General features: G+C 36.3%; 3 protein-coding genes across 7 annotated transcripts in view; all 3 read right to left on the bottom strand.

The window, feature by feature from the left end:
• Nucleotides 1–425: 425 nt before the first annotated feature.
• Nucleotides 426–3,283, bottom strand: LOC121984878 (heat stress transcription factor A-2b-like). 2 transcript variants are annotated; one of them, XM_042538040.1, is made up of 3 exons: nucleotides 3,123–3,277; nucleotides 2,319–2,606; nucleotides 426–1,185 (listed from the first exon to the last, which is right to left on the bottom strand). In XM_042538040.1, exons 2-3 carry the CDS (start codon nucleotides 2,526–2,528, stop codon nucleotides 469–471), a joined length of 927 nt encoding a protein of 308 aa, XP_042393974.1. In that variant the 5' UTR covers nucleotides 2,529–2,606; nucleotides 3,123–3,277; the 3' UTR covers nucleotides 426–468. The 2 variants fall into 2 exon arrangements, with proteins under 2 accessions (XP_042393974.1, XP_042393973.1); XM_042538039.1 differs by having other exon boundaries at nucleotides 2,319–3,283.
• An 840-nt stretch (nucleotides 3,284–4,123) lies between these two features.
• LOC121984877 (autophagy-related protein 8C) lies at nucleotides 4,124–7,563 on the bottom strand. The gene is made up of 6 exons (XM_042538038.1): nucleotides 7,420–7,563; nucleotides 7,245–7,321; nucleotides 6,375–6,430; nucleotides 6,238–6,290; nucleotides 4,517–4,635; nucleotides 4,124–4,428 (listed from the first exon to the last, which is right to left on the bottom strand). Exons 2-6 carry the CDS (start codon nucleotides 7,279–7,281, stop codon nucleotides 4,334–4,336), a joined length of 360 nt encoding a protein of 119 aa, XP_042393972.1. The 5' UTR covers nucleotides 7,282–7,321; nucleotides 7,420–7,563; the 3' UTR covers nucleotides 4,124–4,333.
• A 1,935-nt stretch (nucleotides 7,564–9,498) lies between these two features.
• The window catches only part of LOC121984876 (general negative regulator of transcription subunit 3-like), a 15,628-nt gene continuing 10,515 nt past the window's right edge, over nucleotides 9,499–14,611 (bottom strand). For 3 of the 4 annotated variants that reach the window (XM_042538034.1, XM_042538037.1, XM_042538036.1), the window contains exons 12-16: nucleotides 11,395–11,673; nucleotides 11,128–11,262; nucleotides 10,854–11,035; nucleotides 9,860–9,970; nucleotides 9,499–9,724 (exon numbers count right to left, since the gene is read on the bottom strand). In XM_042538034.1, the coding sequence (XP_042393968.1) occupies nucleotides 9,904–9,970; nucleotides 10,854–11,035; nucleotides 11,128–11,262; nucleotides 11,395–11,673 (663 nt within the window). In that variant the 3' untranslated portion in view covers nucleotides 9,499–9,724; nucleotides 9,860–9,903. Of the gene's footprint in view, nucleotides 9,760–9,859; nucleotides 9,971–10,853; nucleotides 11,036–11,127; nucleotides 11,263–11,394; nucleotides 11,674–14,611 lie in introns of all 4 variants that reach the window. The other variant, XM_042538035.1, reaches the window with a different exon arrangement.

The following is a 14,611-nucleotide window of genomic DNA, read 5'->3' as shown; positions in this document are numbered from 1 at the left end:
TTTTAAATTATTTTCTCTCTTTTTCTTGGTGATGCATAGAAGAGAAAAAAAAATGATTAAGAAACAAAATTAAAAAAAATAAATTTAGGTAAAATTGAAAGTGCACTTCAAAAAAATAATATTTCTTTTGATAAATATCAAAATGATATACACTCAATTCAAAATCTTAGATGCACCATTTGATAAATTACCGTTGAGATTTAGATGGTCTGAAATATCTGCATTAAAGCTTCACCAAAACCATCCAATCCAACACGAGTTTTAAATGAACACCGACTTGAGAACTAGATGACTCAAGAATTTTTCATCCTTGAGTCATCTAGTTCTCAAGTTGGTGTTCATTCTAGTTCTCAAGTTGGTGTTCATTTGAAACTCGTGTTGGATTGGATGGTTTAAGATTTAAGGTTTAGGGTTTAGAGAGTTACAACAGATGAAGCCCTGATGAAATCCTGTCAGGGACTGGCTGAACTAAGAAATTTTACCTAATTTGTCCACCAAAGTATTCACATCGTCCTCGTTGTGGCCATCGATCCTGTCGTTCAACAGATCGTCCCAAAATTCCACATTCAAATCCCCCTCTAACTCGAGTTCCGACAGCTTCACTTGTTCTTGGTAATCGTCCTCACTCACCAGTCCCTGCATCTCCAGGGCCAAGTCGCGCAAACCCAATGCTTGTTCCTCCACATGGAAGTCCTGTGGATCGTCGTTTTCAGCTTTGACCGTAATACTAGTTCCGGCGTCATTCTCTGGAGCTCTGTCGATCGGACGTCGCCTTTTCTTTGATATCTCCTCTTCGAGCTCCTTAAAACGCTCCTTTTGCTCGACCAGCTGGTGTAAGAATCTGGGGTTCCGAATCAACCGGGCCAAGAATTCCATCATCTGTTGCTGCTTCTGCTCAGTCTGGTGCAGCTTCTCCTCCATGGCTCTGAGACGGGACCTCGTGTTCTGCTGCTCCTGCCGCAGCTTCACCAGCTCCGTTAGCAGTAGCTGCTTGTCGCGCTTCAGCCTGTCGATTTCGCCTTCGAGTCCGAATTCTCCGACTTCGAGGAATGAACCGAGAGGCTGCTGTGAAGGAAGATGAGAAGCTGGTTTTCTTCTCTTTATGGTCTTGAGAAGATGCTTCTGGCCTCTCAGAAAGCCCTCGTTTGCGAACTCCCACCTGTCAGGATCCACCTTCCTGAAGCCCTGCCCCGAATAATATACCAACATGATCAGTGAGAATCATGGTGAATGAAACCAACTAATATCAGGAATTAATATAGTTTTCGTGGAGTTAAACTTGATGAACTCTGCTAAGAAGCCTCTTTCGGGGAAAAAAAGTTAATGTTCAAAAACACACCAATTACGATGGAGATCCAATGTTCTACAAAGCAAGTGGCAAGCTAGATTTTTTGCAATTACAGTGGGGAAAGCTAACCATTGTTGCCAACTTTCCTCCAAAATGAACCGAACATAGAATACAAAAAGAAAAGGATGCAGATAACATAGTTTCATGTCCAATTCAAGTTGTATTACAATACAACTCAAGATTGGAAGAAAAGCTAACAGAGAGGGAGTCAACTTCTTTGCCTAACCAAGTATTCTATTATTTGTTGTTCACACTTTAAGCTTTACAAGGATGATTATGCATTAAAGAATAATGTACAGAAGACATCTTCTTATCCAGTGAACATATCTAATATCATTGATCAAAAGAAAACAAACTTCAATGAAAAGACAGAAGAATTCAGCATAAACCAAATCAGTGCACAAGTATTCTCAATGTTATTACCATTTGACTGCAAGTTCAACTCTATTCTAAATGAAAAACCATTCAGCCAATTACAAAGATGATTGCAACTGTCAAGCATTTATTTTGTGCATGGAGACTGCAATTAGTAGACAACCAAGTAAACTGGAGTGTTGAAGCTCAGAACACTACTCACTTCCTTGTTTCATACATTCCCTACCCAATAGTAAACAGAAATCACACACACACACACACACACACACACACACACACACACACAATATTTTAGTAACAAATAGCTGATAAGATAACACAGCATAATGATACAGACTAAATTTCAAGTTGACAACCGAGAAACACGGAGTGTTGAAGCTCAAAACACTACTGACTTCCTTTTTCATACAATCCCTACCCAATAGTAAACAGAAATGTGGGATACAACACATACACACGCAAAATATTTTAGTAACAAATAGCTGATAAGATAACAGAGAAAAATGAATACAGCCTAAATTTTAAGTTGACAACAAATTCATCTACAGATAACAGTTAAGTAGCAGACTGAATGTGCTACATTCAAAACACTTACATAGGTATTTAGCTGCCGCACAAAGCTGGAGAAGTTGTTGTGCTTGAAATATTTTGGAAGAAGAGTCATTGCGAAAGCCTGAGGATTCCAGACAACAAAACTGTTGTTGGCAGGGCCCCATGACACGATCTGGTCGGTGCTGGCATCATCAACTATTTCATAGGTCTTCGTCAGGAACGGCGGCGGACTGACATCATGCAACCCATCCATTGGCCTAGGAGGATCCACAGCGCCATCGACGGAAGCAGAGGATGCATCAGAGAAATCATGGAGCTCCTCTTTCAACGGCTTCACATTGTGATTCATAGATACAGATCGAAGATAGAGAGGCAAGCTCAGAACAGGAAGCAAAATGTTCCCTTTCTAGCAGAAATCTTGCTCACAACAGGAATATGATGCAATTTTAATTCGAAGATAATAGCCGACAAAGGCAGCGAGCAAAGAACAAAATGGAGAAGCACGATAAACAGTGAGCCTGATGTGAAAGTTGAACGAATCAAAAACAGAAACATCTGTAGGTTTACCACCAAAATCGTCGGTCCTCTACGCCATTAGATTAGCAAGATATCAGCAGAAAAGAACCGAAAGACAACGCTTTGCAAAGAACAAATTGAAGAAACAATACAAGCAGAGAGCTTGACGTGACGAATGGGATCCCGACGAAAATGAGGCAGCAGTTATCATGATTACCACCAAACCGAAAGAAAAAAGTGAGGATTAACAACAGTCATCGGTTCTCCAGAAGAAAAACATGGAGAACAAAAGGGAGAGAATGATCCTGACGAACGAAAGAATTGAATTTACCAAATCTTCCTGCTTGGAGTCGAACAAAATGCAGGTTTAGGATCGCTTAGCTCTCTTCCATAGTGAGCTGAAGTAAGGTAGAATGATCGAAACCGGAGAGTTGCTTGCGTAAGCATCATGAGCCAGGAGGGGGAGAGAAAGGGGGACGGGATGCCGGAAAATAGCAATTCTCTTTGTAATAGAAGATTCCAGAGCCATAGGAGTGACGCATGGAAGTTTCTAGAGGACGCAGGTGTCATCTTCATAGCGCGCCACCAGAAAGCAACAAAAACGGTAGAAGATTCTGGAAGCGGTCGGTGAGCGGGGTATCTACGATGAGATCTTTTTTCAGATAATTTAGGATAATTTTTCAGTCTTTAGCATGACAAAAAATTTATAAAAAAAATAATAAAAGATTTTTTTTAATTCGCTCAATTTCAATTGTTATTATGCGGCACATCTAATTGGTTATTAAATTTATCTATTATTTATCCACTAAGTAAACAAGGAGTGACACGGCAATTAGTTTTGATAAGATTCATGTCATCGATTATTTCTAGTCCGGACTTCCGACAAACTCATTTTTGACAATGATGACAACGAAGATGATGATTTCGAAAAATCAAACAGGTTGATGCAGTTGTTGCCGTTCAATAACTAGCAAGGTCTACAAGGAGACTGTTAATCCTTGTGTATGGTTGTTCTTTGTAGTTGCTGTGCTCAGTTCTGATCCGCCGCTCTTGCCTTCTTGTTAATACTTCTTTCTAATAGAAGGCCAATGTTCACACAAGATATGAGAAACACAAAAAATATCATTTAAGGTACAAACTCAAACAAGCCAATTTTGAGCAAAAATCAAGCCATAAGCCGATTTCTAAGTCATCTTGTTGATCAGGCGGCTCATGTTCGCAGATGTAACCAACAGGGCAAGGGCAAGGACCATTTTGTATGAAATACAATTACATATTTGCTGGGTGGTTTATGCAACTTGACCGAATCATTCAAGAACTTCAAAGGAGATATAGATTCTTAGAAAGGATATATTTTGTCAATTATAAGCAGGAAATATAGATCCGTTGCTCTGCAACAATATTTGGATACAGCCAAAGGTTTTTAAAAGGTTTCACCTTAATTAAATATATCGTATACCAGAGTGGGGACGGGGCATAGTATATTGTGCAGAAGAATATACACGTTTTGGGATGTTACTTGCAGAAGATGATCTTTTTGGCTCACAGGGTGCCAAACGTGTTCTCTCCACTGTAAGTCATATAGAGAAAGCCATCCTCGTCCTTGTTCTCCTCGTAGATGGCAGACATCATTGCAGCTGGAAGGGAAGGAAAACTAATCAACCTATTCATTGTGGAGTTATTAATCGATTGACTTGATCTTTATTGTTTAGGGGTTATGTTTACCTGTGGGTGGCAGCGAGTCCTTGACGAAGATGAAGATGGCCTTCTCCGCACTGAGCTTGATCCTCTTGCGCACCACGTAAACAAACTGCCCAACTGTGAGATCAGCAGGAACCAGGTACCTGAATTAAATTATTCAATTTTCTGTATTATGATTCAGCACACAACCTTGAATAACAAATATGAAGAGCTAAACTCAGCAAATCTCATTTTACTATGCAATGTGTTTTTTTTTAAATGTTGTATGGAAGCAAGCTTCAATTTCATGATCAACTTGGTAAGATGACAGCTTCGCCTTGCTATGTGAAGTTAAAGTTAAAACTTGTTTATGTTCCACATGGAGTTGGTTTACAATGCAGAAAGTCAGCATTATGAAACTAGCACAAAACTATTCACGCATATGAATCAAAGAATGAATAATTAAATGTAGCAACCAGTACACAATAGTATTCAACAAGAATAAAACTTTACTATAAATCCTTTGAAGTTCTTGAATGATTACACCTGATAAACTTATATCAAAGGAGATAGATTCTTCACTATAAATCACGTTCAGGTGCATGCCTTCAAGGGTGCATCATCTCAGTGACAAGGTTTAAAATAATGTGTTTTACTGAACTTCCAATCTCCAACAAGAATGGTATCATTTCACTATTAAGCTGTGTCGACTCTCGAAAATGTGCCAAGATCAATCCAAATAACTTCTAATCTTATGATCACCTTCCCCGTAGCTTGTTAGTTTTAAATATAAGTTTATAGCAATTAAAGAGTCAATCAAATTAAAACTTTTAAATAAAAAATTATAAAAATATAATACATATGTCAACTAATGATTATACCTTATAAATAACAAAATGAGTGTGAAGCATCATATAGGAAAATTTGTTCTTATAGCATTATAACAAATAAAGAATCAATTGAATTACAACTATGAAAGAACAAAATTACAAAAAATATAATAGCCATCTCAAATTGTCTTACATCGGAAAAGAGGATTTGTTCTTGTAGTACTATAAAAATCATCCCCATATTATTTCCTAATGCCCTGGATTAAGTAATGCTTCTAGAACATCGAATATAGAAATAGGTTTCTACATGTCTGCTAATTTATCTAGGTTAACGACTAGAAGTTTGATTGGACTAACACAATTTGAAATGAAACCTACTCAGGTACAAGATACGGACCCATCTCAATCACTCCATCTATGCTTGCACTCCTTTTTGTTGTTGTTAGTCCTTGGATTGGTGCTCTCTTCCTCTTTCTTTGTCTTTAGTGTTCCATCTCCTCCCAAAAATTATAGATGGAACCGACTGATACCGAACAACATAGAGGTGCCAAATGATATCAATTCTAGATAGACTCTCTTTCACTTATGACTGAAACTATACATTCAGATTATACCAACCAAAATAGTTTGACACTTAAAAAACATGACTCCAAGTATTGAAGAGAGAAAGATACACCTAGTATTCAATAAAAAAAGATGCTTCTAGTATCGAATAACAAGTACACTAAATACCCTTCACAGAGAACCACATAAAGGAGGATCCACACTCCCACTAAACAAATAGAGAATTTTAGTGTAACCAAATATGTGGGAATTCTATGTTTGGATATATCTTATATCAAATTTCAGATGATTACCCATATGATTCGGGAATGAAGAATTATCATGTGAAAACGTGGCAAAAGAAATGGGAAGGATGTGTTCAAGAAAACTAACTTCTTTTTGTCAATGTCTGGTATATCGCTTCTCTCAGCCTTCTCCACAATCACCTATGATTCAAACAATTAGATAATATACACAACAAACTAGTTATATCAATGGTTGAAAATCAATGTAACATTATATTTACTCACAGGAATTCTATCGGGGTACTTCTCCCTGATCCGATCAGCCTCTGCTTGCCTCCTTTCTGCATATTTGAACACATGTACAGAACATCTCGCTCAAATAGAAAACATTAAGTTGTACATATTGCATGTGAAATATTCAACTAGAAAGTTAACGCCCCGCCTTGTCAATTTGAAAAGCAAGTGTGAGAAAAATAATAATGAAAAACTAAATAATTAGAAAAACTACGCAAAAAAAAAATTGCATTACATCTAAAAATTATAGAAGTCCTAGACATCACCAAAAAACACCCAAACGGGTATAACGTTTTCACAACTACCATGAATCATTATCATAGCACAGTCTTATTCCTCCCTAGTCCAACCCTAAAAACATCAACTGATAAAATGAAGAGAATGACGAAGGAATTATCAAGAGACTTATCTTAAACATCAGAATCTAGAACCAATAATAAGTTCGAGAACAAATATATTTACAGTTAAAATAATATTAAAAAAAAACATAAAATCGTATGAAATCAGGCAACTGATCGGTCTTCTACAGACATATGAACCAATAATTATCATATAGAAGACGATAGGTAAAACAATAGGATGATCTTAAGTATCTGTGTTCATCTAAATTACAAATCTTACTAAAATTAAATTTTTCTAAAAAAAAATTAAAAGCCAGGGAGGAATGCTCAATCCCGATTCTCCGGGTCAAGCAACAGCCATAAGAAACTTATTGAGAGAGTTACACCATCAGGGCATTTGCAAACCAGATGTAATAGCACAAATCCCAGTGTCGGATTCTAGAGAAGATAAATCGGTCAAACCCTAATCGACTTGCCTCCGTTTATTGAATCAAAAGAGAGGGAAAGAAAGGAAACGAACCGAGTGGATGCTCCAACTTGAAGGAACTCTTCGCCATGGTCCCTTCGGCCTTCGCCCTTCAGCCTTCGGCCTTCGCCCTGCGATTCCAAAAATAATTCCGATGTCAACCCGATGATACAGAAGAGAAAAAGGGCAAAAAAAAAAATGTAGAATCTCATTGATTGAGATCAAAAACCTGGAAAATTACACGAAGGCGATAGGAAAAGTCGCAAATCGAATGATCGAGGAAGAAAAACGCGATTTGGGGGAAGTCGCCAATGTAACGTTTTATTCGCGTGTACACCAGGAAAACTGCGTTGTTTGTTGTCAAAAGACAAAAGGCCCCACAACTTTACCCGGGTAGGTCCGTGGGAAACAAGAGATGGATACCTGGTACAGCAAATATGATAACTGCTCCATCCATCTTCTTACTCATTTTTATCTGATTTAGTGTCGAAGGACCCTGCTGTAGTCCAATGAAAAGCTGGTAGAGTTTTGGGTACGAAGAGTCGGGCAGTACGTCTAGGGTAAGGTAAATCAGGAAGCTAACCGACGGCTTGGGTGACGACGCCAGATTCCCTCCATAAACAAAAGTGGATCCAGGGGCGATCCGGTCAATTGATTGTGATCGTTTTACTAATTTATCGTTCTTCGTATTATAATTTAGATCAGAAAGAATAATCGAAGATTTTCTAGAGATTAGAAAGTCTCTCGCTCAACGCATAATAATCTGATCGTTTATCCATCGTCGGAAAACTTTACATATTTTAAATTAGAATAAATCACCGGATCTATTCCATCTTAATCGAACAGGAGCTTATCTCATCTTCAGCGAATGATCTTCCATGACCGGGGATATAAAATAGTCCAAAATAGTGTTTAAACGGTCTAAAATTGAATCATACATACATCATTGGTGACAAAGCCTGACGTACCAACTCAACTATATCTGCAGTGACGCATCTCCAAACATAATCAGTAAATCATACGATGACCACCAACATGTCATGCCTCCTGAGAATTGTAATTTTATCGGAATCCTAAGATTTAGGGGTATATTTAATTAAGAGATTCAAATAACTTTTTTTTTTAATGATAAATTTTGATAGAGTTAAATAGATTTTTATTGATTTTTATAGAATCTCACATAATTATGAAAAAAATTCTATGAAATTATATGGACTTTTTTATAAAAAGTTTACAGATATTTATAAGTTTTCATAATTTTATAAAAACTTATAGACGGAAAAGAAAAATTGTAAGTTTTACTATTGTTAATATCGTCCCACATTGATTCACTATTATATCTTTCCATACATTAACATTTACTGATTGTTATTCTTAAATATCAAATAATTGATGAAAGTTTTATATCTCATGATTATCCTGACTAAAATGCTTCCATGCAGGTCCTTCTTATAAACTCAAAGCTTTTGATGAATTAAAAAAGCAGAAGACGAGAATCTCGAAAGAGATAATGTGATGTGATCAACAAGATAAACAAGTCGCTCAGTAAAGGCCAGGTCTTGTGGCGCTTGATGGGGTGACTCGACCTTGATATTTGTCGTGCCTGTTCTGCAATTGGACACTTCCGTTACCTCTCAAATCGAGTTATACAAATATTTAATCTAATTTTTTAATTATATATTTTTAATATAGTATTAAATAATTATATTTTTTTAATACCATGTTAATTTAATATACTATTTTGAGATGACGGACCTAACACTATAAAAAATTTTCACCACCAAAATAAATAAAAAAAATTCTCATGATACCCAAATAGAAAGAAGATATCTTATCTTTTTAATTAGTATGGAAATAAATATCGGATTCTCGATTGATATGAAACAGAGAATATAAAATCCAATCGGACTCATGGTCCTCCCTAATTTATCCAAGTAACATTGTACTCACTATACAAGACAACCATGATCAATTTCTAAACAAATTATATTTTAAATTTACTTGGCAAATGAATCGAGAAGAAAAATTATCTATCTTATAAATTAATTAAAAACACCTAAAATATTAAAATAATAATAATAAATAAGTAAATGAAAAATAAGTATTACGAAATGCTCATCAAGCAACGTTAAAATTGATAATAGGTAAGGTATCTGGATACTGTCTTCTTCCCAATGTGATGTATTATATTTTAGTCAATTCTCAGCTTATTCATTTCTGTATTGCAGTTGATAAAATGTCGAAATAGCTTAAAATAAAATTTCCATTTTGTTATCAAAACGTTCAATATCCAAATCTAAAATATCTATTTTACTCTTCTAAATTTCTAGAGTTACTTTATAAAAGCTGAGCATTTTAAAAATTACCCTATGTATATATATATACACACACAAGCAAATTAGAAACAAAATGGATTGTAAAGTAACATATGCAACATAAATTCAATTTTTTCTTCAAAAACTGAAGCGTCGATGCAAGGTTACTCGACATCATCAACATACGCTAAAGTTATGCTCAGGGTATCGAAAACTCATCTGCGAAGAGAATCAAATTTAAAGAATTGGAATAACTTCCAGTTCAATAAATTCAACCAAAGTTGGCAACATTACGATTATTTCACAATTGTTTTTTTTTCCATAATCAACTAAGCAAGAGAAAATACATCATACCAGAATGGCCATTTTCCTTTCATCTTCTTTAGCATTTAGCAAGTTCATACGACGAGTTCATCCTCAAGGAAATCGTATTCAAAGGTGAAATCAGTTTTAATCCGCTGGCACCTGCAAGGGGAGGTTTTAGCCACACTTAGCAAGGAACAAACTAGCAATGAAGTGATAGTGATAACACAGAAACATGAGAATATGTAAAAATGATGTTAATACTGGTTCAGTTTCTATCTTAGGAGGCATTGGGAAATAGTATCACCCAATTATCGATTCACTAATTGAAACTTTAGGTAAGGTTTCAGAATGAAAGTATTTGTCCCAATCGGAGAGTAGTAGCGTCAACAGTAATTGGAGAGTTGCAACCTCTTGAGATGTGAGATCAGAAGCAAGATCTCAAAAGGCAGGATGAAATGCCAAGACGGAAGACCAAACTACCAAATCCATTTCTTCTTCCGCTACTCAATAAAGTGGCTCACAACTGAGTCCAGTTGTTTTTGCCCACGACCACGATCACCCCTCTGCTGCTGTCCGTAAGCCCCCCTCTTTTGTTCACGGTTGACCACAAGCTCCCTTCCAATCTCAAGACTTGACAACAAGGAACCCTCCACCCTCTGTCGTCAACTGCTCATACTTATAAAAATACCTTTTCTATTAGTCTTATAAAAAATTTTCCTCCGAAAATATTTTTCACAGGTACAACATTTTATGCCAAACAAACAGACCCTAGCTCGCACTGCTTAGTCCCTCACTCTAGGAATAACTTCTAGATACTAAAGCCTTACACATGGTAACTATAAAATTACCTCCCTACCCAAATAAAAACCACTATTAAACAATACCATCCTTTGGAAATATCATCCTTTGGGGCCATAACGGGAATTGAGGTGAAAAAGAATAGAAAGTAAGCTGCAAGGATGAAACATCTACCCTACAACAACGACATTCTACCATAATATAATATAAATTAAAAAACAGGAACATAGGCAATTCAACATACCATCCATGCTGTGAGCCATCATTGGCGATATGAAAATCAAAGTAGACATAGTTTCCTCTTTCAAAGTTATCATTAGTTACTTTTGGCTCCTCATGCCGCTGAAACCATGTATTAAATTTCTTGTGAAATCTCCAGAACTGCCTCTTCAATTCTCGAGCAGCTAAGTACTGCTGAGGAGTGTTCTGCAAATGTAAATTCAAGAGAGTTGCTAACTAATAATTTTTTTTTTTACAAAACCACAATAATATCAGTTCGTACAAGAACTACTCCATACCTGTTGATAGTAAAATGCAAAAAACAAGGCATCGGTGCCCATTGGATCAAGACCCGATCGTTCCCAAAAGGCAGGATTATCGATTATGGGTGCTTGAGTCTGAGGATAACTGGCAGGTGTAATTGCAGGATGCCTCTGAGAAGGGAATAAAAAAGTTAAAAGATGAAGTACCTTTTATCAATCTGTAAAATAACTATCAACGTGCACCATAAAACAGTTCAGAATTAATGAAGTCCTCAAGTGAAAGATGGTAAAATGATTCCTTACAGGAACATAGGTTTTTGCACGTTCTGAGTCCCTAGACTGTGGGAGTTTATAATATGCAGCTTCAAGCATCTGCAAGTTATATATTTGATCATGCATTCCACCAGAATTTCCAGCTAAGCCATTAATGTTGTCACCAATAGCACCAAGATCTAGTGCACTTCTTCTACCAATAACACCAAGGCTGGCTGAGGATTGACCAGCTTGTAATGGTTGGCCAAGTGACATTTCATTCTCTCTAGACAATTGGCTACTTTCAGCCGCAGAGGCAGGACCTGTACCCTGAACCAAAAACATGGCGCCAAGGAATTGGATCCTAGCTCATCAATTTTTCCATATTACTTTTACTCAATCTTGTTAAAAGCACGGCTTAACTACATAAAACACCATCTATAAATAAACACATGTAAGAGTTTGCACAAATGGTAATTGCTGAAGTCACTTTCGAAGGAAAATATTTTGAGAAAATGTACATTCATGGAAACTAAGAGACTGTGTTTCGATGTGAATACAATAATAAGCGAAACATGATTTCACAATGTTGGATCATGGATTTTATATGAGTTAATCTCAAGCATGGCACATTTAGAAAATTTCCATTTTAAAAAATATTTGAACATTAAAATGGTTTTTCGAAATTTATATTACATTTTCGTTATTATAGATTGCCAAAAAAATCTAGTTAATATAATTGGAAAAAAAAATCATAACCCAGCATAGATTCCAATTAAGGTATAGGATTCCTGTCACTGAACCTCAATAGTTGGGCCTGATAAGGCTTAACGATCATGATGGTTTAAACATTATATACTCCATATTACACCAAGAATATGCTTCTCTCCTCTTCCCTTCTACTATTTTTCATGAAATTATTGATAGATTTATAGCAATGGCTCCTCTGTTCCTCCCTTCTTCCTCATTCCGTGAGATAGTTTAACCAAAAGACATAATGAACTGCTTGACTTTAAACCTTGTTGAGGATTTTCAACATGAGATGCCATGGGAAGGAGGGTCCATGCTCTAGTCTGTGGCGTGTCTCTGCCACCACAAAAAGTAGGCACTTTGCAAAGAAATTCATTTATTAGGTTAACTGATGACTTAATAAGTTAGATCCTATTGGCTCATAATCTAAATATGTTTCATAATGTTATTGTTAGCACAAGATGAAGTGAAGTAAATAATTTGACTTCTTGGCAGCAAGTGATAAAATAGTCTACAAGTACCTACTGTGTATGATGTCTTCAGATCATCATCACCTATGATCTTGTTGAGACTGGGACTTGAGATAGGATCTGTGATCAGGTCTTCCGACATATTATGCCACTGTTGTTGCTGGTCTTCTGCATTTGCATTTGCATGTGCAGCATCTGCTTTATGGCAATGAAAATGTATTGCAAGGAAGCTCAGAAGTAATAATTAAAGATAGTTCTGTATACCTCCATCTTTCATTCCACTTGATACTGCAGGGTGTTGAGAGGACTGCTGAAGAATAGTTGGTTGCTGTTGTGGTGAAACTGAACCAAAACCTGCTCCGTGAACTCCAAGTCCTAGGGTAATATGAGGTGCAACAGGAGCATTTTGAGGACTAAACTGCGTGCATAAAGTAGTCACGGATATTAGTAAAGTTGCTGAAGGAACAAGATCAAACAGCAGAAAAGCATTTTCCATAACGTGAGGTAAATGCCACTTAGGTTTTGTAGTTGTTAAAGATGAAGAATTTTATATCTGGTAGCAAAAGAACTTTTTATTAGATGCAACCCAGTTGTTCCACAAGAAAGAAATAATCAACCAGACAATGGTGCTCCTAAGACAACCAATTATTGTAAAATACAAAATTTTTCAATAATCAATAAAAGATAAAGCCATAATAAGCAGCTCAGTATCACTCAAGTAAACTACCGATACATGCATATATTACACATCCAATCATGGCATCCATATCTCACATCAATTACCACTTCAGATTTGAATCCTCTTGGAACCTACATATTACCGTCTAGTCGCAAGATCGAATGTAGAAAGAAGGGTATTCTCATAACTTTCTTTCTAACCTCATTCTTTCCCTTCTTCCTCTTCCTTTGGCTAGGTAAACCAACAGGGAACAATCATTATCCATAATGGATTCTTTTCCCCATGATGTCATTGCTGTTTTTTCCAGAGGGCTATTTTCATCCACGAGCTCAACAGAGCCTAATAGTTTAGGATCACTAATAGAGAATGATTATTTGGAAATGCTAACCAACAGGTGCAGATTTTTGGAACATTAACATACTACATGCTAAGGTTCTTATAATCTTATTGTTCAGACAAGTCAATTTCATCATTAAATAGCATATGCATTAAGTAATTTCATTTAGTTAGAAATAGAAAAGCATGCAATTCCGGCAATTGGTTAGGAAAAGTGATACATATAGAAAGAACAAAAAAGACCTTTTATAAGTAGGATAGAAAATTTCGTAGGACCTGTTGCAAAAGGGAGCTCTGCTGTTGTGTAGTAAACTGTTTGTGGTTGGCACCAGAGATATGTGACACATTGAGAAGGTTACTGTGACCTTGCTGCACTTGTTGGAGCCTTTGTAAAAATTTCTCCCTCTGATCAGGAGCAATCTCAGGTCGCCCCCGAAATTGACCCTGAACAAAAGAATCCATCATGCTAGGACCTCAGTGTTGGAAAGCAAAATATTTCAACCAAGGTATTTAAGCTTGGATGCAAATAAGCTAGCTCAGTGTCATTACATCAACCTTCCAGATAAACTAGAAAACAACCAAAAATACAAGTTCTAAAATATAATGAAGGACAAACAAGATTCTCAACTTGGATAACCAATTATCAACCAATGTCACACAACTAATGGGAATCAACCAAAATGTGACAAAATACAAAAAGTAAAGTGCTCATAAACATTTGGTCTCAAACACTATCAAATGAGAAGAAATTGACATCTAAGACTAACGGGTGAAAAAAAAAATAAAGCTATTAGTGATTCTATCCAACATGTGGTGTATCATCATGAATATCTGCCAGTCTATGCTAACATAGAAGTAAAGGGTTCAACTCAAACACACAAGGCAAGTAGATGAATGCTAGAAAAGACTGTGAGCCCAAGAGAGCATGTGAATGCTCTAGAAAAAGTTTGCAAACACAAGAGTAAGCCAAATAAAGAATTAAAAATAATAATATAAAAACTTTGCAATTCAGTAATTCATCTTTTTAGCCGAC

This window comes from Zingiber officinale, chromosome 5B, assembly GCF_018446385.1.
Source record: "Zingiber officinale cultivar Zhangliang chromosome 5B, Zo_v1.1, whole genome shotgun sequence".
Taxonomy (NCBI): domain Eukaryota; kingdom Viridiplantae; phylum Streptophyta; class Magnoliopsida; order Zingiberales; family Zingiberaceae; genus Zingiber; species Zingiber officinale.
The sequence above is the reverse complement of the archived record's forward strand: the minus strand, read 5'-3'. Positions and strand labels throughout refer to the sequence as shown.

What these genes read in the sequence shown, in the direction of transcription:
- LOC121984877 (XM_042538038.1), bottom strand. Translation starts at nt 7,281, where the DNA reads ATGGCGAAGAGTTCCTTCAAGTTGGAGCATCCACTCG. An exon ending in CCAGACATTGACAAAAAGAA is followed by an intron (nt 4,636 to 6,237) that starts GTTAGTTTTCTT and finishes AATTTAATTCAG; the next exon opens with GTACCTGGTTCCTGCTGATC. An exon ending in GGACTCGCTGCCACCCACAG is followed by an intron (nt 4,429 to 4,516) that starts GTAAACATAACC and finishes CTTCCCTTCCAG; the next exon opens with CTGCAATGATGTCTGCCATC.
- LOC121984878 (XM_042538039.1), bottom strand. Translation starts at nt 2,624, where the DNA reads ATGAATCACAATGTGAAGCCGTTGAAAGAGGAGCTCCATGATTTCTCT. An exon ending in TGCGGCAGCTAAATACCTAT is followed by an intron (nt 1,186 to 2,318) that starts GTAAGTGTTTTG and finishes TATTCGGGGCAG; the next exon opens with GGCTTCAGGAAGGTGGATCC.